Source organism: Cryptotermes secundus, unplaced genomic scaffold (genome assembly GCF_002891405.2).
Source record: "Cryptotermes secundus unplaced genomic scaffold, Csec_1.0 scaffold715, whole genome shotgun sequence".
NCBI classification, from domain to species: Eukaryota; Metazoa; Arthropoda; class Insecta; order Blattodea; family Kalotermitidae; genus Cryptotermes; species Cryptotermes secundus.
This window is the reverse complement of record NW_019724597.1, coordinates 297628-324817: the sequence shown is the minus strand read 5'-3', so window position 1 is coordinate 324817 and position 27190 is coordinate 297628. Positions and strand designations below refer to the sequence as shown.

General features: G+C 38.2%; 2 protein-coding genes across 4 annotated transcripts in view; one reads left to right on the top strand and one right to left on the bottom strand.

Moving 5' to 3' along the window:
• LOC111862400 (vacuolar protein sorting-associated protein 8 homolog) overlaps window positions 1–18342 on the top strand; it is an 83003-nt gene extending 64661 nt beyond the window's left edge. The window contains exons 22-23 of one of the 3 annotated variants that reach the window (XR_004512794.1): window positions 4170–4371; window positions 15950–18342. The gene's annotated coding sequence lies outside the window, so the exon portion shown is untranslated. Of the gene's footprint in view, window positions 1–4169; window positions 4372–5270; window positions 5293–12846; window positions 12972–15949 lie in introns of those variants that run through there. The other 2 variants (XR_002842424.2, XR_002842425.2) reach the window with 2 other exon arrangements.
• A 5430-nt stretch (window positions 18343–23772) lies between these two features.
• LOC117282154 lies at window positions 23773–27002 on the bottom strand. The gene is made up of 2 exons (XM_033750649.1): window positions 26609–27002; window positions 23773–24328 (listed from the first exon to the last, which is right to left on the bottom strand). The coding sequence occupies exons 1-2, from the start codon at window positions 26733–26735 to the stop codon at window positions 24144–24146; spliced, it is 312 nt and encodes a 103-aa protein (XP_033606540.1). The 5' UTR covers window positions 26736–27002; the 3' UTR covers window positions 23773–24143.
• Window positions 27003–27190: the final 188 nt, after the last annotated feature.

Here is a 27190-nt window from a genome sequence, read left to right as displayed (position 1 = left end):
GAATGCAGTGCTTGGCCAGGAAACCGTGGATCAGGTGTGATGAATGAGCTGGGGCATTGTCATGATGCAGCTGCCAGTTGCGTGTGTCCCACAGCTCTGGTCTCTTGCACCGAACTGCATCACGAAGATGGCGGAGGACTTCTTGGTAGTACTCCTTATTGACAGTCTGGCCTAGTGGTGCATCCTCATGATGCACAACACCCTGGTAATCAAAAAAGAGACACACCTTCACATTGCTCCGAAACTGTCGTGCTTTTTTGGGCCTTGGGAATGTTGGATGCTTCTTTTGTGATACCTGGACCTTGATTTCTGGGTCATATCCATATACCCACAACTTGTCACTAGTGATCACAGTCTTCAGGAACTCAAGATCCCTGTTGGCGCACTCCAGCATGTCCTGCGCTACCTCAAGGCGGAGTTGTTGCTGCTCCAACAAAAGCAGCTTGGGTGCAAAGTTTGCCGCCACTCTTTGCATGCCCAAATCCTCAGATAAAATTGTGTTTGCGGAACCTCTGCTGATCCCAACCCCACCAGCAACTTCCCAGATAGCCAAACGACGGTCCTCCATGATCAGTGTGTGCACCTTTTTAATGACATCAGTATTTCAGCTTGTTGACAGTCTCCTGGAATGCTGGTCACTGTCCGCTGACATACAGCCATCTTTAAAGCGGTTGAACCACTCTTTAATTTGAGTGACCCCCATTGCATCATCACCGAAAGCCTGCTGAATTTTCCGGATTGTTTCTGCTTGGGTGTCCCCAAGTTCCTGACAAAACTTGATGCAGTATCACTGCTCCAAGCGTTGTCATCTTGAGTGAAAGGAGAATGCGATGAACATGTGTTACACCACTTCGCTATCTGGCAGTCAGAGACGCATCCGGCAGTGTTGCGAGTCAGCAAAAAATCACACATGTGCATGAAAGTCCCTTCTACCACTACGCTCAGTTTCCCCACTCGTTTGGCCATTACTTACAGTGGCAAAAAATGAAGTCAGATACTTTTTGGACAGCGGTGTATTCCCAGTTGTAGAATTCGCAGTGAAACATCCATCATTTAGAACATTGTGGTAGAACTTAAAAACATTTGTTAAGATATCGTTTTTCAGCACATGATTCTATATAGGTTGTCACAGGCACCAGCATTTCAGAGGAAATTGAACCTGCTGTCTCCATCTTCAGGGTTCACCATGAAGATAGAGGCAGCAAGTTCCTCTGAAGCTTTGGTATCTGTTTAGCAGACTGCAGAGTGTCACATCGTAGAGTACTGAAATTTTAATATTCACTACCATGAGAAAATGTCAGTTCTGAAACAAGCGGAGTAACTTGTTTCTTAATATCGTTCTGTTCCCAGTAGCACTAAATAACATGGCTCAGTCATACCTCACATATCTGAAGAATTATCCTACTGTTGCTTGTTACTAATAGATTAAACTTGGCAACTGACACCAACCAGATTGTCTGGGGTACCAGGTGGGTGATATAAACACAGTTTCAGCTTCATGTTATTCTTTTCTTTCAGATTCATTTGGCAGTTCAGTTTACCTTCATTCTAAGTTAAATCCATTTCAGTATTCTTTGACTTTTTTCTCAAAATTGCATAAAAAACAGACAATTTACTGCATGCTAGTTTGTAGCAAAATCACAAGGTTTCTCTGAAAGACCATAAGGAAATTCAGAGAATCCAACTGTCACAACATATTACAGAACTCCACAGACAGGTTGAATGCCACATACTTTGGTAGACTGGAACCACATTCTGGATGAAAATCATGCATCCATCTTCGGGGTTTCTTCACATCTAATTCTTCTGTCCTGAAGATGGAAGCAGAAGGTTTCTCTGAAAAGTTGGTACCCATCTACTAGACTACATGGCATCACATCTCTATTTATTCATCACTGGAACAATCTTGTATCAGATGCCGAATGTCTTCGTCAGCATGGCGATGAAGGACATATTGTATGATGCAGATCCTCACAGTGTGACAATTTCCCGAGCTGGGGGCCATAAAAATCACACAAAAAAGATAAAGAATGTTTATTAATACCATCACTCAATACAGTCCCCACCCTCTTCTGCACAATGTTTACATTGCTCGTACAATGAATCGAATGCCTAAGAAAATGTTTCTTCCTATATTGCCTTCAGTTCTCTTGTCAGAGTGTATTGGATCGACGAAACAGCTTCAAATTTCATTTTTAATTTAGGAAATTAAAAAAGTCAGCCAGTGATAAATCAGGGGAGTAGGGCAGATGGGATAACATGGGGATCCCTCGTTTCGCTAAAAGCTCTGAGACAACACCAAAAGAATGCACTGGTGCATTGGCGTGCAGAAAATACCAGGGCCCACTTTCCTGAAACTCAGGCCTAACCGGATGAACTAGAGTGATCTATCTCTTAATCACCTTTTTATAAAATTTACCATTTACAGTCTATTTTTCTTGCACAAATTCATGATTAATGAATCAAAAGTGCAGTCAACGTTGTTTTCACTTGCAGTTTTTCCATTCCCACTTTCTGAGCTTCTATGAACCTTTTATGCCATTGAAACACATTTCTTCTCAATAAACATTCTTCACCGTACACACTTTTAAACATTTCAAATGTTTCAGTAGCTGTTTTCTTTAATTTTACACAAACCTTATTCATTATGTTTTGTTCCATTTTGAAACCTTCAACATGACAAAAAAAAAGTAACTTCACCAAAACAATTGTAATTCTCACTTGCATCAACTAAACAAGTTGAAACTAGTCATGTTTATCTCTGATGAATGATATTAGTAGTATTACTGTAATGGCGTCAATTCGGGAACTTAATTGTCACACTATGTATACTGAGCCCAACAGTCAGCTGCGTTACCATTTTATGAGTAACTGTCACAGAATGTCCATTTTAATTGTGTGGCAGTCAAACAGAAGGAATTATATATCACCCAGTGCATGTTATTTTTGGCCAACACATGTCCATCCTTTGATATTCAGTTGCAACAAATGAAAGACTGGCTTCATGTTCCAGACAGTGTTCATTCAATTTGTATAATTTTGCATCTGTTATAACTAAATGAAATATATTTATTTTCCCATGTTATATATATGAATTCATGTATATTAATAAAAATATGTTTTTTTTTTCTTTCTATAATTTGCTTACCTTCAATTCAGTCCCACCTCTTAATATGCCTTGATAGTAGCTTCTGAAACCTGAATTTTAAAAATATCCTTATTTTTTGTTTTCCCATATTTTTGTTAGGAAAGTAGATTTACATTTATATCTTTGTTTCACTCTGTTAACTTGTAATCCACTTCAATTTGGTGTGAATGAAATGTCACCCTAAGCTGTCACACTTCCATATCCATGTAATAAATATCCTTGCATCAGCAGCACATGATGGCTGTCATTTGACCTTCTAAAGGGCAGCAGAACTCACACCATTCAATGTAGGATTGTAGGAAGCAGAACTACAAAATGTATGCAAAATAATGTGGTCCTTATAGGGTTTGAGGTTCTCAAAGAGTTCTGTCTTGTAGAATGTAACACCATGTAATCCATAAGCCGAGCATGAAAGCAGGTGCCTAGCAGAGCTCAGATTATTCTTTGACTCTGAAGATAGAGACAACATGTTCCTCCCTAACATCAGTTGGCTTTCAACAGACTACAAGGCGTTATATTGCAGAAGATGGAACTCTTAATGTAAGCCTTTTCTATCCTCAGATCAGCAAACCTGTTTCCATAGAATGCATCTTAAATGTCACCATAAATTGAGACATGTAGTCTCAACACAGCCTGATCTGATGAATATGCAGTGTGGCTCTGGCATTTGGGAATAGGCTGCATCAAATGCTGAAGGTTTTTAAAAAATCCTTGCAATCACCAACTTCGGGGAAGGTGAAGCTGTGATTGGATAAACAGAGAAGTGGGGTGCTAACCAGTAGACTGTGACCATGTAGTTAGTGAAAACAGGTGATGAAAAGTGGTTTGGAGTTAAGGTGAATTAAAAAAAAGGTGGTGAAAGGTCTTTCAAGGAGGGACTATGTAGTTTATGAAAATAGGTGACTTCTTGGCAACCAGGTGACTTCGAGGGGAGATGGGGAAAAATGTTTCAGCAACCCCATGCTTAGGTCAGGAGGTGGTGGGAAGTTTATTTGATGTTTTCCTTCTTCTCCCTACATAGAGAGGAAAGAGAGCCTGGCGATTTCTTGGTGAAGGTCATTCACCAGTGAATTTTGGAGGAAGGACTTGGAGCCAAGCTGTACTCAACCTGTATGCATCTTCGCAGTTGAGATTACAGAGGTGTTCTGTAGTTTCAATGGCTTCCCTGATGATGTAGGGAGCTGTAGGTCCAAATACTGGCTGCTACCTCTGTTCTGTTAAAGGTGATGTTGTGTTATATTTCTGCAATGCTCAGCTACTGCTGATGGCTGGTTCTTCATTGTGATGTGTGTGACATGTTCTGAAATCTTGGTGTGTATGTGGTGGCCCTTTTGGACAGTTTACACCCTGCCACATGAGCATATGTTATAAACCCCATTTTCTTGAACTGGGGGTTGGTGAACCTAAAGTGGGATGCCATTTTGGTAAAATGGTTTCTTAATTGTGCGAATGCCTTTTTTCTTCAGTAGCCTGGAGTAGTGTCAGTGATGCCATGGCTGTATGGTATATGTGCAGTGTGGTCTTGCTTGTTTTCATTGGCAGGTCTCTCCTTTGCTGCTCTTTTGATGCCCTAGAGGGAGCAGTGAGTGGCTCAGAGAGTGGACATGACATGCTGTTGTTCAGTGGCCTGGTTAGACTTGGCACTTCCTCAAAGAAAGTTTCCATTTGTTCACGTAACATCTTTGCATCTTTTTATTTGTATATGTTCACAGTGAGAAGCTGCAGAAGTGTGCCTGTGAACTTCACAACGTATTTCTGCGCACATGTAACAGCTAAAGAACCACTGAACACATGTTTTTGAACTTTTATATTGAGGAGTTCTCTTAAGATCTGTCAGCACATTCCAGTTTATTTAAAAGTGGACATCAGTAATGGACATACTTGAAGAGCCATGTGTTTTCTGCACACATCTTGAACGTATTTTTTCTTTTAATTTCTTGGGGTAGCGTGATGGGATGGATTGGATTGATCTGTTTCAGGATAGGGAACAGTGGCAGGCTTTTGTGATCATGGTAATGAACCTCCGGGTTCCATAAAATGCTGGGAAATTCTTGAGTAGCTGCATATTTGGCTACTCCTCAAGAATGGTTTGGCTCCATAAGTATTTTTTATTTATTGCTAGTGGAATGGGACTAAATCCCTTGTACTGTGGCCACTTCTGGCCTATTGTACCAGCCCCAGATGATACGTGAGGATGATTGTGGAGCAATTGGAGGAATGAAGATTGGCAGAGGAAACCGAAGTACTCTCAGAAAACCTGCCCCAGTGCCACTTTGTCCACCACAAATCCCACTTGACCAGACCCCAGGATTGAACCTGGGCCACGACGGTGGGAAGCCAGCGACTAACCGCTTCAGCTCCATAAGTAAGTAAGGGTGAGACAGTCCACTTGGTACATTGGCCATTATTTGGCCCACTGTACAACCCCAAATGAGAAAAGTGATGATTATGGAGTAATAGTCGTAACTCACTACATATTGTCACGTGATTTAGTGACTGTAGACAGGGTTTGGCTTGGTAATAGGATTTACTGAACTCTTACACTTTGAAACAGCACATGACTACACCTTACACTTCACTATTGTACAAACACACCACACACTAGTGTCCACAGTCACATCTTACTGCTTGGTAGCAGCTACCAACAGCAGACATTCTCCTTCCTCTATGGGTTCCATACTGCCCCCGGCCTCAGCTCCCAGCTTCTGACAGCAACAGCTCACAACAGTCCTCATGAACTCACCAACCAACTCAACTCAACTAACTCTTTCCAAAGTCAAAATTAAGTTATGTTACAACCGACAGTCAGGCGGCCAGTCTATCTTGGTGTCAGTGGCCCGTTTGGGGCCCAAGCCAGATATTTTATTACTGTCAGTTTCAGGTTTGTTCATGTGGGGCGCCCTCTCTAGCAAGAGGACAGTTCTGTCATTTACAATTGCTGCCGGTCCTCACCAGTGCAGTTATTCTTGTGTCCGAGTCTTACAGAACTCATGACCATATTGTACTGTCTCAGATTTGAACTCTCCCAACCTCTAACTCTCTCCACTAACTTTTCCTGCTTATAATCATTTTGTCATGGACCACACAGAAAACACCATTCCTCTATTGCAGTGCAGCTGTTGCCGTGGAAATATGGTTGTTTGCAGGGCCGTTACTTAGTAACGGCTGTTGTATAGTTGCTTATTTCGTGGTTATTGCCTAGCAACAGGTCTACATGCCCTAATACTTATCTCAGCAAAAACGATTTCAAACAAGAAGTTACAGTAATTATGTAGTCGATGCAGAAGTCCTACTGTTTCAGAATTATAAAACAAATGGGAATTAACATTCCAGGAATGTTACCCTATATGTGCAGACCTAACTTTTGCTGTATTATTTAATGATGCTGTGAGTAGCTCTGATTATATAAAGTCTGTAAATAATGAATTGGGAAGAATTTTGAAATGCATATGATTTATGTAAGATTGTCTGTTTTTACCGGCTCTCACGGTCTCTTCGCTTGTGGATTTCTTATATTTTTTCTTCTACCCTGAAGATGGAGGCGATACGTTCCTCCGAAACGTCGGTTAACACCACATATACACGGTGCCAAATCCCAGAAGACTGCTTTCTTCACATATGATTTAATTTAAGAGACCATCCTGGCACTTCTCTCGAGAGACCACAAGAAACCTCAATCTGGGTAGCTGGTGTCCCAGCCAAGATTCAAACCACTCACCTCCCTAATGCAAATAAGAAATGATACCATTTGAGTTCACTTGCTTGTGAAATCTTACTACTGCTTGTTAAGTGATGAACCTAGTATTATCATATCAGTGTATAGGATATGAGGTTCTTGCAGCTGTGATTGTGAAGAGTACCATCTTCTGGGATATGACACCATGTAGTCTGTTGAAAGTCAACTGACATTTCGGAAGAACATATTGCCTCTGCTTGCCACCTACTTTCACCCTGAAGATGGAGGCGATATTTTCCTCCAAAACGTCAGCTGACTTTCAACAGACTACATGGTGTTATACCCCAGAAGATGGTACTGTTCATGTCTTGCTGCTGTCTGTATTGCCAACACATAGCTAAACTTCATATTGCTTACTATGATACAACTGTTAGCACATCATAAACAGTGAAGTTATTTCATATTGATAGTGCTGAAGGACATCCAGAATGATGTCTAAAATAAGAGATCAAAGGACCCACTTGGTATTACCACCTGACATTTGGCCCACCTAATGTGGGATGGCAGGTTAACTCTTCAAATTTTGAAATATTTCTGATATTTCTGGAAGAATATAAAGATAAATGGAATTAATGACAGGACAAAATGCAAGAACCCCAACTGAACCTACATAAATACATGAAATGACCAGACCTCATGGCTGTGCACAGTGAGATCTTGATATCAGCCTTCTTGCTATTTCACAGCTTTCAAATGTACATATATGCCACTCTTGCTTTCCTAAGGAGGGTAGGAGATAATCTCCATCTCCAGGGAATAGTAAAGAATAACTTAATCTTCTTACAGAATAACAGAGTACATGCATGAAAGTCCTTTGTGTTATTTTATCAAAAGGAGATTTAAAATGTAAAGATGTACTTGGTGCTTGTGCTAGTCAGAGATCAATAACTGTGGGAGTTGAGAAACTCTTTTTAAGACATATAGATAGGCATGTGGAAGAGAGAGGCATTATTCTTTGCATCACTAGAGATTTAAAGCTTTGTATTTTGCTACAAATGTTGATGTACTGTGAAGTACAGAGGGTGAACAAAATTGTGGAAACACTAAGAAATTGAGCGCTAGAATTTGTGTTTCCTACATTAAAAGTTGGCAACAGTGAATGTTCTTGCATTTGTTTAAACTCTGTAGTGCTCATGTAAGTGCATTAGTGATTGTGTTGAGTGACAGTTCATGTGAAAGAATCGGAAAGTGGGAGACTTGTCCGATTTTGAAAGAGGACATATTGCTGGTGCATGTTTAGCTGGAGCATCTGTTACAAAACCTACCAAATTATTATGTGTATTGAGAGTGACAGTGCCTAAGGTTATGTCAGCATACATGAATCATAGGAAGACAACATCAGCAAAGAGGAGCAGTGGGCAAAAATCAATATTGACAGAAAAAAGATTGTAATACATTGAGAAGGATTGTCTTGAAAAATCACAGATCTGCTGCGGCGCAGGTGACAAAATGGCAGAACTGAATATTCATCTTGAAGTCAGTTTCCACTAAAACTGTCCAATGTGAACTGAGCTGCAGTTCCTAAACCTCTGATTACTAAAAGTAATGTGTAAACAATGATGACACAACCACAAACTGTGGACATGAGACAGCTGGAAACACATAATGTAGTCAGATAAGCTGTCCTTCATGCCGTTCCCTACATCAAGAAGAGTTTGCATTTGGAGAACACCCAAGGAAGCCTACAATTCAGAATGCCTGGTTCCAACAGTAAAACACTGGGAAGGTTCTGTGATTGTTTGGGCTGCAATAGCGTGGTATTCTGCTGGTCCAATTATTACCCTTCATGGCTGAATCACTGCAAGGGAGTACATGGATAGACTGGGTAAAGAGGTGCATCCCATGATCCAGATGTTATTTCCAAACAATGCACTTTTCCAAGATGATGTTGCCTCCATTCACAAACAGCTGGAACTGTTCAGTGATGGCTTGAAGAGCATGAAGGTGAACTTCAGTATCTTCCCTGGCCAGCACAATCACCACATTTTAACATAACTGAACCACTCTGCTCAGTTTTTGGAGACTAGAGTGAGGAACAGATTCCCACCTCCAACATCTCTATAGAAATGTTAAGATGCTCTTCAAGAAGAATGGTATAGAAATTCCACTAGAGACTGTTCAAAACTTGTACAAGTCCATTTCAAGGGCTGTAGGATTGTGTCTTTATTGAAGGCAAAAGTCCAACACCATATTAATAAAGAAATGTGTACAGTATGTGTATACCACATTTCATTCAAAGAAAATGCCATGGGAAAGTAAGTACAGAATAACCTAGATAAAATGAGGAACAGAAAAGTGCTGGTCAGGTTAAGCATATCATCAGGATTTCAGATTATTTTAAATTACTAAGATTATGTTTTTATTTTTTATTTATGGAAACCTCATATTTGTAACAAAGCTTTCTTACAAGCCATGCTTGCCCCTTGCCCTAGCCATCTCTGCCTTTACTTGTGTTTATAGTCTTCTCTCTTTTTGACGGCATTATTCTGGAATGCTCTAAGTATCACAGCATCAGATGGTAGGAAGTTAGATCAATAATGAACTGGACAGGATTTGGAAGGAGGTTGTTGTGGCCTAATTGAGATAACTATACCAGCATTTGCCTGAAAGGACTGAAGAAATGGAATACCTGTTGAATATTATAGTTATCAGGTTCAGTGTGTGGCATTTATGAGGAAACTATTTGTTATTTACTGTCACTACTGACCTGTAAATCCCCAACTAGAAGGATCAGAGGTTATCCATCCCACAGGCATGTTTTCTGCAGTTTCATGTGTTGCAAACTTTGCCTATGTGTCCAGCGTGGGCTTTGCCAGCACATCACCACTTAGCTCTCAGTCACACTGGAATGCGGTAGCGTAGTTGTTTGAGGCACTATACTACAAGCTGGAAGGTCATGGGATCGAATCCTGATGAGGTCATTGGATTTTCTTTTCAATTTACCTAATCCTTCCAGCCCCACTATGGCTCTGGGGTCGACTCAGCCTCTAACAGAAATGAGTACCAGGAATATTCTTGGAATGTTCTTGGGGGTAAAGGGCGGCTGGCACGTAAGGCTGACAACCTCACCGCCATCTATGAGCTGATTGTCTAGAAAATGTGGGAACCTCAACCTCTCACAACCCTATTGGCCTACACAGCCCGTTACAGGGATACCTTTACTTACTTTACTTTACTTTTACAAACGTCTTCTAAATGATAATTTTGGTAAGTGATTTTTACTTCTAGGAAACAAGGATCTGAAAATTCCTGACACATATTTTGAGCCAGGATAGGGCAGTTGGCATGGTCTGGACAGCCAAGGGGTCACTGTTCAAGTGCCAGTATGAGCAATCCCCCCCACACACACACCTTATTATCCTGACCAGTTTTAAGGCCCACCCAGCCTACTATCCAATGGGTACTGGATGCTTTCCCCTAGTGGGTAAAGCAGCCAGGGCGTGAAGCTGACTATTCACCTGCAACTAGTGCTGAGGTCAAGAATACATGGATCTAGACATCCACTCCCCCATATGGTATAGTGCTTAATTAATTAAGCATAGGGACAACTTTGCCTCTTTACTTCTCTATACAATATATCATAGCATATCTCAATTATTTTCAATGTCTTTAGTAATACTGTCAATATATTATAAACTAAACTGTAATTAGAAAACGGTTTTAAATAGGACTCTACTATGCTTCACTCAGAATAAAGTCCTGGAAGGTAATTCTGTCCCCCCCCCCCAAAAAAAGAAATACAAATACATTTTTTCTTAGAGAAATGAAAGCGTTTAAGCTCCTTCTTCCATCATGCCATCAAAATATCACAGTTAATTCTCAACATAAGAACTTATGTAGTTCTAGTCATGTGTTCCAGTGGTTCACACAAATGTCTTCATTGCTGTTTTTCATATCTTCGTATTCATTTGTTGCAGAAAAATCAACTTCCACACAGATGATTGCACTAAGATATCAGAGTGCAGCAAAAATAATTTTTTCTCTTATTCCTTTACACACCACAATACTGATGTCACCAGGTGGGTTGGCTTATCGGTAAAACACTGCAAGGTGGTCACTTCAAATTTCAGCTGGGACATCACCTGTCCTAAGATATTTGTGATTTTCCTTGGTTCCTCCAGGCATATGCAGGAATGGTATCTAAATTAAGTCATGACTATTTCTTGTCAAATCATTTCCAATTCATCATTCATTCATCATTACTATTTGACACTATATAGTCTCTGCATCTGACAGAATTCTAAATGAAGCTACAAAAACATATGGATATTGTGAGGGCTATAATTTATGCAATGCGGAATTCTGTGAAGCTAGCTTGGAACTTCATGTAGGAAGGATGGATTTTTAGTTATTTAATGATGCTTCCTCAATTGCAGATGTTACTTGGAACTGAATTGTGTGAGAGGATGCCCCTGTCCAGTGAACTGTATATGGTCAGGGCCTATTTCAAGGTACTATCCAGACATCGTACCAAAAGTGTCAGTCGGAACAGTCAGCCCTGTGATCAAGAACTGAACCAGACACCTGTTGGTCCAGTGATAATGCCCTAGACTTATATTTGGGAGATAGGCCTGAATCCCAGCCAGGACATCTACTATCCTGACTGAGGGTCTCATGGTTTTCCTTAGCCCTTCCAAGCACATGCTGGGATAGTACTGCAGTTATGCCACAACTGCTTCCTTACCATCAGTGATGTGGTGCTAGTCTTGATACTGAGTGTGCTGTTAAACAGCCAATCAAAACTCGTTTAGCATATAGGGGTCATTGTACGGGTATAAACTAGAAATAATTTATGTAACAGCTTATAGTATGGACCCTTCCTGTGCCAAATTTAATTGAAATCCAGAACTGCAAGGAGAGTACAGTTTTGTAAGGATTATTATATTTGTTCTCCAAGGTGGATCCTTCTTGCACTGTAAAGTGAAACATTAAAAGACTACTGCATAAAAAGAACTCTGTGGTTTTAGTCTGCAAGCAAACTATACCAACTGAGCAACTGCTGCTTGTCAGTGAAGTTAGTGCCAACTTTACGGACATGGGGATTTATTGCTCTGACCACGCGACACCCTCTACCTGCTAAAGTACTGCATAAAAGCATATAAAATTTGTGTTAATAAAATCTCATATGTATATATTATCCAAGTCTAGGTGAGTCTAATACAACAAGTTTTTATCAAGAATGTTACACTTAGACAGATGTACATCAATTTCTTGTGGGATAAGTATGACTTGATACTGTTTTTGTACAGGTTTTAAACATCTTTCTTTTATGTTGAGCTGCGTTTAATGAATTATGGGGTTTGTTTACATTCTTGCTACTGGTTACACCTTCTGTAGAAGTCCTGTGGCTCACCACATTATTCCAGTAGATAGCTTCATACCAGGATTTGGAATTTGTAATACTTATTGACAGATATCTAAAATTATATAAAAGAATGTTAAGTATTCCTTTTGTCAATTTGTGTAGTTCTTAACATATGAGATTCTGTGGATTTCTTACTTGCTGGCTACAACCTATTTCCTTTCCAGTTGAGTTTAAAAATAATGGTTTTTCTTTTAATGGAATTATGGATTGTATTTTCTTCATGACAATGTCATTATCTAATGAATTCAAGATTACACTGTAAATCAGATTGCCATTCTCTGTAAATATTAATCATATGGTTGGCTTGCTTACTAATTCTGTGTATATGAAATTTGTCAAGTTTGTTCATGTAGTTGGTCCCCCTGGTTTTGGCCAGAATGTTCACCATATCTACAAGACAACTGTAGCAATGTCCAATTTCTGTTCTGTGTTGTGTACAGTTTTCATTAGTTTTATTTGATTTTATGGCCAATATAAGTGTATTATATCTAACTGTAAAGGTTCTATTCATCTCTTCTTTTGAGCAGTCTTGACAAGCTAATTGATAAATGCCACACTAATGTTGAAAAGGTCGGTTTATGGTATCTTTTATTTCAGGTTGTCTCTTGTGGGACTGATACTCCGGAAAGCTGTTTTTACAATAACATCTAAATAATCAGGAGATTGTTCTACTTTCCTTGCTGAAGTGTATGAAAATGGCAGATTTTTGTTCTGGTTTCTGGGTGGGTTTATGTTGTTAATTAATCTTTCCTTTTATGTTGTTTTTTTTGCATGATTTTATTATAATTGGTGAGTAGTGGCTGTTCTATAGTATTTGTTTTATAGCTACTAATTTTTCAGATTTTCCTTCTAAGGAAATAGGGTAATTATCCATTTTGTTGATTGGATAATTTATGTCAGGCTTTTTATATAATATAATATAAATATAATTTTGTACTGCTAGTGTACTGTGATCATTTAAGGCATACACGAACAGGATGAAACCTTACTTACTTACTTATTTACCTACTCATGGAGCTGAGCCCTTCTGGAGGAACTGCCAATTCTGCAGCTACTTGAGAATTTCCCAGCATTTTATGGAACCCAAAGGTTCATTACTGTGTTCACAAGAGCCCTCCACTGGTCCCTGTCCTGAGCCAGGTCAATCCCATCCATAACATCCCATCCTATCTCTCTAAGATCCATTTAATATTGTCCACCCACCTATGCCTTGGTCTTCCCAGTGGTCTCTTTCCTTCTGGCTTTCCCACCAATATCCTATATGCATTCCTCGTCTCCCCCATTTGTGCTACATGCCCTGCCCACCTCATCGTCCTTAACTTGATCATTCTAATTATACTTGGAGAAGAGTTATAAAGCTCATCATTATGTAGTTTTCTCCAGCCTCCTGTTACTTCATTCCTCTTCGGTCCAAATATTTTCTTCAACACCCTGTTCTCAAACACCCTCAGCCTGTGAAGAAAGTCGTCTTCTGGGTTTTGGCGCGTGTATTCTTCGTTTTGGCTGACGTTTCAGAGGAACATCAGCCAAAACGAAGAATACACGGTGCCAAAACCCAGAAGACGACTTTCTTCATAGTCATCGCCGTGAAAACCTCAAAACTTACATAGTATTCTTCTATGGGGAGGCTACCCATCGACACACAGCTACTGCTCTCTGCATTCACAAGCCAATCACCTGCTCTGAAGATGGAGGCGATATGTTCCTCCGAAATGTTAGCCAAAACGAAGAATACACGGCGCCAAAACCCAGAAAACGACTTTCTTCATAGTCATCGCCGTGAAAACCTCAAAACTTACACCCTCAGCCTATGTTCCTCCCTTAATGTCAGAGACCAAGCTTCACACCCACACAGAATCACAGGCAAAATTATAGTTTTGTATATTCTAATTTTTATATTTTTGGACAGCAGACAAGAAGACAAAAGGTTTTGGACTGAATGGTAGCAAGCATTACCTGAGTTCAATCTCCTCTTAATTTCCTCCTGAATCAGATTTCGATCTGTTATCATTGTTCCCAAATATCTGAACTGTGTCACTTTTTCAAAACATCTGTTTCCTATCTTCATGTCATAATTTTGCTCTGCATTTTGGTGACGAGACAGCAACATATACTTAGTTTTCTCTGTGTTTACTTCTAGGCCATCCTCTTTACTTGCATCAATTACCCTACAAAACCTTACAAAATAATAACCATACTCTCTGAGAAGCCATGGTAACAATGATTAGCACTGCTGCTTTGATATTTGTGTGTACTCAATTTGAATTTCAGCCAAAATTACCCATCTTGATTTCTTATGGTTTTCCTTTGTTTACAACCTGAGTGGTTGACATGTGATCATTAACTGACCTAACACACAATAATTGTTATTACTGGGTATTTGGAATTTTTCCATCGTCTGGTGTTCTAGAGAATAGAAAACATGACGTTCGGAAACTGGATGAAGGGGGAGAAGTATCCTACTCAGCTGGGCCCCTTAGAAAAAGCTAATTTCAGTCACTGGTTGAACGACTGAGATTAGTTCTTTCTAAGGGGCCCAACTGAGTAGGTGGATTCTCCCCCTTCACCTGAGGACAGAAATAGATTCTGTTTCTGAAACATCATGTTTTCTATTCTCTAGAACACAGGACGATGAAAAAGTCCCAAAACCCAGTAATTCTGTGTGTTATAAACCATCACCAGAACCCTTTATAATCTAATAATTGCTATATTCTGCACTCCTCTCGTGCATTTTGTCATCCCCGCCTTTTAATTAAAAATAAAAAATAAAAGAATTACTGTTCCTTTAACACCAAAGTATACCCTTCATCCATAACTGTAAAAGTGGCATAAAGAATAAAGTGGCCTGTGTGGGTTTCACTGTAGAAACAACTCACATGCGTGATGCTAGTTCCTCATGTGTGTAGGAGGAGGCCTTACCATAGGCAGTGACGACACTTATAAGAACATGCAAACTTCAGAATTTCTTCAGTTTTCGTCTTCTTATTCAGAAGTTTGTACTGAAACTGTTTTGATACAAAAAATTCATTTAAAGAAGCACAGTGATGTTTTACGTTCCCATATCGAAGTTCACAACCGAACCAGAACAATGATACTCGTGTCCTTTCTTTAGGGTGTGTCTACCACCAGAGAGTCTAACAAAGTGTTTTAGTGTTGTTTTTTCACTGTTGTTATAAATTCACATATTGAGTCTGTGCTTTTATGAAGAAACATAATTCATATTTAAATAGTTTGAATTATACTGAGCACACTTTAATGTTACAATAGATGTAATGTCAAAACACAGCATCATCATCATCGTCGTCATCATGATCTGCTGTTTCATGTCAGCCATCTGGCTGGCTTCTACAAGCACCCATTGCCTGCGTCCAACCACATTTGACATTACTACAGCTGTGACTCAGCTCTCATTAGTTCCTCCCAAAACAAATAAAGCACAGAAACTAATTTCATATAATCTTTTTGGACACAGAGCCTCTGACAATTCAGGTATGTGGCTGTATAAATCTGCTTAAAACAAATGTGTACACCTGAAGGACAAAAATAACAATGTAAATATTAGTGAAATTGTAACACTGAACCTAAAATGCAACCAATATTACTCTATCAAATAACATTTTGAGAGAACTTATTGTAATTTATAGTACATACATTCCAGTATACAATTTTAGAAAGGGTTAATGGTTTTGTTCTGTTTCAGTCCTTGAAGAACATGGATGTTTAATGAAACAGATTCTTCAAAATATGATTCCTGAGTCAAAAGATATAACAGATGTATTGGATGCATGTAGAAGACGTCCACTGCTGGATGTACAGAAACTGTTAGCTGCTGCTCAACCTGATATGGAAAGGAAAAGGCTTGCATGTTTAATTTATAATAAACATAAAAGATCATTTCTTGTGGACATGAAGAAAATTCTGAAAACATTTCTAAGTACATCTATTCCAGCAGATATGGAAAAAAATGGTAAACCATTCATTCATTTCCCAATGATTACCCTCAGTGAAATACTGAAATTCCATAAAGAATTTTCTGTTCCTGTATCACCAAATATTAATAATTTCCACAGTAAACTAAAACATTCCATTGTATCAATTAGTCAATATATGAATGCTAAAGCAGAAGAGATATCAGAATTTCCAAAATTTTATGACACTTCCACCATCAAAGATAACAATATACATAGAAAAGAAAGTGATGAGAAACATCAGCTTCCATTTTCTACATCTTATTTATATAAAGTCAATAACTTGGCTTCTACGGGCAAGCAGCATCCTCACATTAGTTCATCTCTGAGTACCCATTTAAAATCAACTAAATCTTTTCCTGGCAAGAAAGCTTCCCATTCATTTTTTAATTCTGTATCAAAAATTATTCCTCTCCTTATGAAAAAGCATGGTGAAATTGCTTCTACATTTACGATAGAGTCCAGTGACCATCTGAATTACAGTAAAGGTGATTCTGGACACACCAACATCCCACCTGGATCTTTAAGGAGTCACATCTCGTCTCCATCCTGTGACCCTCAAAATTTTTCTTGCAAGACTGAAGTTCTGCAACCTGGGAGAAAACGTTCTAGCAGCCTTTCTTCTGAACTTGACAAAGAATTTGCTCATTTACCTGAAGCAGCCTTGAAGTTTCTTTTCTACAGCCCTGTCTCATGTCCTTCTAGTATGAACGAACCATTGATCCATCATGTTGATTCTCGAATTCTGAACTCACTTTCTGTTCAGCCATCCTGGCTTCCATATCAACCCAAGGAACCTGTGGGTGGCTGCCCCACACAACTATGGCCCCACATCAACCCAGACCGCATATGGCCACGTATTCTCCTCACAGCAAAATGTGTATGTGATGGCTCACAATGTGCACTACATGGAACACATAGATGTATTACCATTAAAGTTGCTGTGGTGTCATTAATTAGGGGCTCAAGAGGAGGCAGAGACCAAGCAAGAAATGTGTGGAGGCAGTGGGAGATGGTGGCTGTGGGATGTGTATGTGCTGAACACAAATCAGTGTTACTTCATGAACACAGGCCACGCATCTATGTGTGAATTCTATAACACTGTACGAGAAGCCAGTGAAGTGAGAATATATTATTGCCAACAGAAAATTATGTAACTTAGTGAGAGTATCTGAAATTAGTCATATGTGAAATATATGCTTGATACCGTAAGTGATTTCCTCTTCTTCTTGTAAGGAGACATTACTAGATCCAAAGTAAAATTTGAGAGACTGTATAATAAATAATAATAATAAAAAAGTAATTTGAATATTAATAGCATTATAATCTCATAAGGTCTTCTTCTGTTTCTTCAACTTTGTGCTCTGATTCAGGAATAATTAAGAAATAGAAATCATTATGACATTTGGTGGGGCTCATTGTGCTAGAGATTGACTTATCACAAACTTTCCTCTGTCAACTTATTCTAGAAGAGCAAATAACTTCTACTTCCTGATGGTAAATTACTGAAAGTGGGTGAATGCGTCCTGGTAAGCCAGGCTGGGTGTGAAACTGATAACTCACCTACATTTGGTTCCAAGATGAATGCATGGAACTACACCTGCACTCCCTTATACATTTTCATGGTATGATGCTTAAACACATCGACAGATTTACCTTCATTAATTTTATCTAGTGTGGCACATAAAGCTTCTGAAATGCCTTGTCATTTGTCAGTCCTTTCATATTTCTTATCTTTGAAATTATAAAATGTTTCAGTACTGAAAGTTTTATCAAATTAAGAATTTACTGCTGCTTAAGTAACCTATTTTAGTTGCAAATATATTCATAACTAGTGTAAAAAAATAATTTATTGTGAGAAATTCCAGGGTGATTTGAGATAGAATCTATGAATTTTATCTTCTACAGGGAAACTATGCACATAAACAAAGCACTCAGACTAGTTTAAGTATATTTGCCTTTTGATGGAGCTATTTCACAAAAAACTTAATTCTGAATATGTAAATGATTTTTAATTGTATGCCCCTTTGAAAAAGGAACAAAATTAGGTGAAACAGTACAATTGTCATATATATATATATATATAGTTTTAACAATTCATATTTCCAAACCTATAAATATACTACTAACATATTTTTGGAAACACTATTGTATTGCTCTATCACATAATACTCTATAGCAGGAAATAAATAAACTAATATTTATGGTTTTTATTTAATCTGAAGTATCAACAAACATGACTGTCATTGCTAATCTTTTCACAGCACAAAAATTCCAAGAGACAAAACTGTCCAAAGGCCTCTCTGCCCCTACTTCATCAGGTTGACACAGTTCCAGTTTCCAAAAGATTGAGACCGGAAAAACTAAAGATGATAGACAATGTACATGACTACAGTTATCTCACACTGCTGTCAGAAACAAGACTTAATCCAAACATCAATACACAGATAAAACATTAACATTTCATTATGTTCTGGAACCTTTCCAAATTTGATGAAGATTACAAAAGTTTGGCCTGTTCACAGAAAATGTGGGAAACAGGAAATCTCCAATTATAGACCATTTTTAATAGAGAGTACTGACCTTCCTAAAGAAACACAACATGATATCTGGGGCTTGAAATGGCTTCAGAAAGTAGAAATCTACCAATACAGCAACACAAACCTTCATAGAGGATATCCAGAAAGCATTAGATAATAAGCTGTCAGTTATGGGCCTTTGATGTAATAAATCATAAACTACTGCTTGCCAAATTGGAGCTGTATGGACTTAGAGCGAAAATACACTCGTGGATGAATTCATACCCTACCAGTAGAACGCAATTTGTTGAAGTACAGCTTTTAGATGAAAAGACCACTAATAATAAACACTTTAAAGACTAAAGCAATACTGTTTCAGGGAAGAGGATCTAGTTTAACTCATGGCCCCATTCTGTATCTAAAAAATAAAGAAATAACATACTCATCAAATTTAAAATTTTTAGGTCTTTATGTCACAGATAACTTAATCTGGGCCACTCATATACAATATCAATCAATCAATCAGTTTATTTGTTCTGAGAATCCATATTTGGAGATACAACCGCTGGATATACGAGTAGAACAAGTCAATTACTACTGTACATATTAAAATAACATACATATCATACATGAGTCAACAATACTATGAAACTTAATTACCGACAGATTTCATACACATCAATCATACTATACATTGTCCCACTTTCAAAATTCAATACCAAAAGAAACCCAACATCCAACATTTTCTTTTATAGATGAAGTGAGGACAAGATATTTGTCATAACATAAAACCATAACACACTCACTTCAGAATTTAAGGGATATATATTCATCAATGGAATAAATGGAATGTTTCAACAGAAAGGATTTTAAGTCCCTCTTAAAGGAGTTAAATTTTTTTTTATCTGCTCAGGGACCTTATTATAGAAGGTGATACCCATATTTATAATGATTTTTTTTAAAGAACTGTATTGCAATGATTTACATGCAGATTTAGTTTTCTTTGTGTGCTGTAATTATGGATGTCCACATTTTTTTGCCATGAAGTCTTTATATTTTTTAATAAAACATATCACTTGAAAAAACTATANTGAGTTTTGATACACCCTGTATACAACTTAAAGGGTAAATTTAAAATGTTTAGGTATTTATATCACAGATAACTTAAGCTGGCCCACTCATATACAATATCTCTGCCATAAATTAAACAAAGCTCTTTGTTTGATTAAATCCATATGAGACTCTGTAAGTTTGCCAGTACTAAGAAGTGTTTATTTTACCAAATTTGAATCATACTGAAATAAAGTATTATTTGGGGGGGGGGTAAATAAAAGTAATTCAGTCTTTAAATTACAAAAATAGGTCAAAGACTAAGACAGTTTGCCCTTTTAAGTTCCTGAAACTCATAAGCCAGGTAAGCGCAGAGTGGTCCGTTTGCAGATGGAACTGTTGTCCATAGAGGTATTTGTGGAAATCTTCCAGCGTCCTCACTATGGCAAGTAGTTCTCGACGGGTGACGCAGTAGTTTCTCTCTGCTTTGTTTAGCGTCTTGCTGAAGTAAGCTATGACACGCTCTTGTCCGTCCTGTATTTGAGAGAGTACTCCTCCAATACCGACATTATTTGCATCTGTGTCCACAATGATTTCTCTCCTGGCTGTGGGTAGGCAAGAATAGGGGCAGCACATAGGGCACCCTTTAGCGTTTGAAAAGTGGCCTCCACTTCTGGAATCCACTGGAAGGTTCGTTTCTCTTCCGTTAGTTTCATTAGTGGTTTCGCAATGTTGGAAAACCCTGAAATAAATCGCCTGTAATACGCGCATAGTCCCAGAAAGCTTCTAACTTCATGTTTATCCTTCGGGGTCGGCCACTCTCGCACGGCTTTCAACTTTTCCGGGTCGGTGGAATATATATATATATGAGACCTTATGCTTTTTAAAGAAGAACAAAATCTGCACACTCATTACTCTGACATTCAACGGCAAAACCAATGCTTGTGACCTGTTGCATAGGTATAGTAAATATTTGGGTTGGGTTTCACGAGTGGAATGGACTTAAGGGGGCTAATTTCCTTTGTATCTACAACTACTAAATAGGATATGATGTTCAATCAACTGCACCGTTTAAACACCACACTTTTGCAGCATATATCAGCTGCACCTGATTTACAGACCCTCCCTATCCTTACGATCTTCCTCATTTCTCTCTCCTAACAAAAAACAACAGTGTTCTTTCACAAATGCACCGAATGTAGGGATACATGCATTTGCTCATCAGCCTCATGTTGAGCCACTATGGAATTCATGTAGGTTGTCTCGTGTCTGTATGAAAGAGGTACCGATCAATTACCTTCTATCCGGCCAAAAATATGGATGCATGGCATCAGTGGGGCTAACTAAATCCTGCTAAAAGAAGAAGAACAGTATATATATATATATTTTTTTTTTTTGTATTTGATCATGAAAACCATAGAAATACTAGAAAGTTGGTGCATTGTTCTGTTAGTGCTGAACAGTAGGCATACACATGGCATTTTTATACACTGTATGATGAACTGAGGAAAGATGATAAGTAGTCCTTGTAATTACTTCTGAATGTCAACTGCATCATATGGTGAGTTGTATAGTCCTCAAGACATTTCAATGTTTGAGTAAGGCTCAACTGTGAGAAGGCATACACTCCTGAGCAGAGAATCATTAGGCAAGCTAAGTAGTCCATTTTCATAACATTGGTGTATTGCCAAACAAATAATTATTAAAGAATGGAATGAACAAATTATTATTTAAAATGAAAAACTCTACAATTCAGTTTAGTAAGCATATATATTTATATTTCCTTTATCCATTTAGTCATAGGTGGTGCCTGCAGCAAGAGGAGCTGAAAAGAGCTACTGCTACTGTTGGTAGGCTGGGAAACATCGATCAGCTCTCTATTATTTTGTGTTGACTGCATAGAAAGTACCAATACTGAAGGGTGATTTGTCTCACCTTCCCCAGTAAGCAGCATATTTGTGTGATGTTGCTGATGAAAATAGTGTGGTTCAACGAGATGGGGTTGAAGTATTTTTTTAATACATTCCATGATCACCTACACCATTTCAGGCCTCATTCATAGTTCCAGGGCATAGCCCACCCCACCACCACCACCGTAAGACAGAAGAGTCAATAAGAAGTACCTGGCTTCATTTCAAAGTAATGTATTCTTGTTGTTTAGCTTCAATACAAAACATCCTTTTATTTTTCTGCTTCAGCCTTCTGTGACAGATCTAGGTACAGGACTGCATCTTTTGCCTTGTTTGAACAGGAGGAAGATGTGGATTGTTCTGACAGTAGTTTGCATTGTCAAATATTGTAGTGGAAGAAAATTAAAATGAGTGTAAATTTAATATAAAACAACCATGATGATAGTCATTGAAGACGCTGACTTATTTTTCTGTAGAGCAACTTGCAAAATACGCAAGCAGTGGGTAAGTACTTACTGCCTATTTGGAACAGCTGATAATATGAAAGGTAACACATCATAATAAAGATATTTCTACAGTTGATCTGCACCCTTTCTGGATTTCTAGGTCGTTGGTTTTGTCACTTCTCACACAATTGCAAGCCAAAGATTTCAATGTAACCTCTCAAAGCTTCATTCCTAAAATTGATATAGTATATAAAATATAAACAATTACTTCTAAAAATAATGTTTTGGAAATGTAAGTAAAAATAAAGTTGTCCCTGTAACAGGCCTTGGAGGCCCATAGGGTTGTGAGATGTTGAGGCTCCCACATTTTCTAGACATTTGACTCACAGATGGTGGTGAGGTTGTCAGCTTTACGTGCTGGCAACCCTTTATCCCCAGGAAGATTCCTGGACTCATTTCTCTTAAGAGGTTGAGTCAACCCAAGGGCCATAATGTGGCTGGAAGAATTAGGTTGATTGAAAAGTCCAATGACCTCATCAGGAATCAAACCTGCAACCTTCAGGCTTGTAGCATCCATAGAAACTGGAGAACATTATAGACCTCCTCCTAAGTATTCCCTCATCTGACCATTCACACATCACGATTCACCATTTTGAAGCAATAAATTTCACCAACAGATCCCTTTTTTCTTACATGAAGAGAGGCCCATATACTCGTAAATCAGAACTGAAAATGTTGTAACCGTCAAAGATGGAGAGGGTGTAAATATTTCTTCCAAGACATTTTTATATTCATGAATAAGGTCATATTATTAGAATGAAAATAATTATACTTGTGATCATTGTTAGAATTTCTTTAATAACATTGCTCATTAAGGAGATGTGGCAGTTACCAGTGTTACAGATTCTGTTTCCATTTCCAGCATTATGCTTATACGTTTCACTTTACCTTGCTCGGGAATTAAAGGTTATCATTAAGCGATTATTCTTTTTCCTTCAATATTTCCACTTTATGTGGTCATCTTTGAATATTAAATAATCAGCATCCTGCCTTATAGTGGCTTTCACCTAGTAACAGAAATTCAGAATTATATAAGTTTTTAAGAAATATAATGCAGTGCTGAAAGCACAAATTTGATTGATTGTATTATTTATTTATTTAACATCCATAACTGTTACATTATGCAATTTATAAGCCAAAAGGCCCATTTTGTTCAGAGGAATTGTACTGAACCAGTACACATTTCTTGCTGTATTTTACTGCTATGGCATTCAGCAATTAATGGGTGACCACAGTGAAATAGTTTCCTTCTGTAACAGGCACGACTTCTTGTTTAGTACAGACCTCTACACAATGTTGTCAAGGAGTAACTTGTTACATAATGTTTGTAATTGTTATTGACCAAACACTGCAAATGTGAACCAGTCTGGTCTACTAACACAAATTGTTTTTGACAAGAAAGCAGAGCAGTATTAATCTCATATGTAGTTGTAATACCTATAATATTGTTGTGACTTTTAAAACAAAGTCTTTTGTATGAGATGCTGGAAGTTAATATACAGAATTCCACATCCGGTAGGTCATCTGACTAACTCATGGGTGGCTGGAATGCTATGTATGTATGTATGTATGTATGTAGTACCATTAACCCTCTGCAATAAAGTGGTAACTATACACACCACTTGGTTTGCCTTTTAGAAACTGTGCATTTTACCCCATAATGCATCTGTGTATCATTCTCACAATTTTTTCCCCTGTAATGCATTAACTGGTTGGTCTTTGTGAAGAAGATGCCACAGCATGTTTCTGTGAGGCAGGAACTGAATGGTTGAATATTATTTAGATGAAGTTGAAGGCTCAGTACTGTCACTTAAAACCCAGTTGAGTGCTTTGAGTCCTTAAGATACTGAAGGTGGGGCAGATTGATGGTTTGCTTGTTTACTGCTTCTCTGTGTAGCATAGACACAGCCAACTGGATGAGCATGTAAGTGATGACGGACCTTAGCATGGACTTGATGACACCTGCCAATTTTGCAGGCACATGTTGCTTTGAGGAGAGCTTGTGAAGCATGTGATATTGGATGTCTTGTTGGGCAGATGTATGACACAGAATAATTTGTTGGGCACATTGCAATCAAATTCCATTCGTCCCACCTTATTCCATCTATGTGCAGGTAGACACCTTTCTGTAATAATAAATAATTGACATTTTATTAATGGCTATAAGTTGGTAATGTTTACTTGTAACATATTGACTTTTAGTTTTAAGCAGATCGTCACATTTGGTATTACTTTTTGAAAGGTGGAGTAAATTCCCTGGCAGTATGTATTAATGTTGATAGCATATTGTGTCAGTGTTGTAATGTGCTAAGCAGTAATGGATGTAACTGAAAATAATGATTGCCACTTTTACATTCATTTATATTGTTGTCATTAAAGAAAAAGAAGTCATTAATTCAATGCTTACACACTAAAAGCAATTTTCACAAAACTGAAGAATCTTATCAATGCTTAAAAATTAATATTCCTGCAAAGTCCATCCACAGACATATTCTGGATTCTGAGGCAAGTACCACTTGTTGTCTTACAGCCACAAAATCTCTGTCTGCACATAGACACTGAATCCAGTGTTTGGACATTTGCATATGCTGAGAGAAACTATTCCTATGCTTAGCAACATACAAGGGATGTTGTAGCAAAGTTTATCTGCCTTAACCTCTCTGAAGGAATTAAGGTGACAGTCTTCTAGGATCTGATGCTGTGTAGCTTGGTAGATAGGTATGAAGAGTTACACAGTGTCACATCACAGAAAACTGTAATCTTAATAATTAGTGCCATGATGACCTCAACTCTCCTTTGAAAGCAACCTGTAACAGGCATTAAATGGGTATTGGTTGGGCTCATAACAATTTGATAAGGTTTGAATGTCATTATCCTGGTAGGGTGGAAAAGAAAGAAGCCTTCCATTTCCTTACTCACAATTCACTTATAAAACCTGCCTTTGCAATGGGGTGCATATGGCTTGCACTGTAGTTAAATAGGTAGTTGACATATGCCTGAATTATATTTGAGATGTCAATGTGTGTTGACCTCTTTGACCTTACAGTTTGTATACTGTCATGGCTGTCTTCCTCAGGGAGACTTTTATTGATATTCACTGTTGCAAATGTCTTTGCATTCTTCAGTGCATTCATATTTTTCTTCGTTTGATTTCCATGAAGTATTGGTTTTGCCTCTGATTCACTGCCATGTGAAATCATCATTGCTGAGGCATCTTCATTGAATTTTGGTGGCCTTGAACTGAGACAAAGGATGCTGGTGGAACTGTTCTTCTGAGCTCTTCTGTTTGTGTGTAGAGGAATTGATGAGAAATCAGATACCATTAAATGTAAAATCATAAAGGCAATGGAGACCTTTAGTTTTGCTGAATAGCACAGCATTGTTATGACCCAGCTTCACAGTTGCAGCTCCAAAGTCTTCTGACTGATATTAAGTAACACTGCCGCTTATATACGTCTGGGCAATGTGACATATTGTGACTAATGATAATTTTAAAAGTACAGTTTCAAGAATTGTGATTTTTTCAGGTGCTTCCTCTTGTATCAGTTGCATGCAGTGTGATAGTCATTGCATGCTGATAATGTTCTGCTATGGCTTACTAGTGGATTGATAACAGCTGCTGTCACATTGCATGAATAGATGCACAGCCAGTGGTTGCAGATTTGTGAGAGGTGTGTTTGTAAGCACTGACTGGCCTTGTTTCCCATCTGTTGTTATGTCCTCATTAAATAAATTTATGATTGTGAATCTGATTGTATCTTTCTGCCACCGGGTGTGTCAGGTCTTTTGGAGCAATTGCACTTTCCTCTTTCACCTCATATAGCATTCATTTATGGCAAGTTTTGTTAATGTTCTAAATGTTTTCACCTTCCAAATCTTCCTCTTTTAGTTCACATTTCTCCATTTACCACTTTAAGGAAAGGCAGGCTTAAGGTACGCTCATGTTCACACATGCAAGTGAGCTCCCTAAATTACTTCTTAGCTACTGCCAAGTTCTCACAAAACATGCTGTGGATGTTATGTCATTAAAACCATATTTGAATTTGCCTGTCATCAGTAATGCAAATATTTTAGATGGGAATGACACTTTTACTGCTTATAATTTAAATTTTAACTGATAAATGATGTTGAAAGAAATTTGAACTTTTAATATCATTTCTTGTAGTAGTTTTGTAATACTTAGAGTAACAGTATTACTGTGACAGAAAATCTATACATACAGAGCTTGTTAAAATGAAACTCATATTGTTCTGGCTGAAGGATTAGAGGCCACTAAAAATAGTTCCCATAGTCACTTTAGCAGGTATCTCATTTATGGACTAGCCAGTGGATTCTTTCTACAAGGAACTTCCTGGACTGTTTGCTAGAACCATTACACCACTTCAAATTTGAGAACTTCATCTTACCTGAATTTGTAACTTCACCAACAATGCACAGTGCTGTTGTGGAAACCTCTGAGACTTTGATACTGCCATCAGCAGAAAGCATCATCATCTTGAACAGCAGTACCCATCCATATATGGCCCACACCATCTAGGACAGCTGTGCTCACTCTGTCAGAAGCTGTTGCACCAACACATGCCACCATGTGATTTCTGTGTGTTAGTTTCCTTGCAGGAAAGTGATGTAGGATTGAGTCAGACAAATGCATCAAGGCCACAGTGGTGCACTAGTTCCAGCATCCCAGTGAGTTCTTTCTGGGAAGGAATCAATCAGCTGCCATCCTCATTGCTCATGGGATCAGCTTTTAATGCCATCTGCTCTTCTGTCCAGAACATTCCTTCAGTGGGTTTCATTTGATCACTGCTCATAGCTAGCTTCATAGTAGATTGCAGCAATTAATGAACTGTTGGAGCTGGGAATGTGGTGTGGTGTAGACTGTAAACATTCTGACAAGTTTCACATTAAAACACATTTTTCATGTTAAAACTTACATACATCTTGTTGAGTTGTATTTTTAGATCAGGCCTGCTATCCTTAACGTTGAG

Bases quoted from the DNA above. Each gene is read 5' to 3' on its own strand.
- LOC117282154 (XM_033750649.1), bottom strand. From the start codon at position 26,735: ATGGTGTGGGCCATATATGGATGGGTACTGCTGTTCAAGATGATGATG. The intron at 24,329-26,608 runs GTAAGATGAAGT...TTATTATTACAG, and splicing joins TGGTGAAGTTACAAATTCAG to AAAGGTGTCTACCTGCACAT.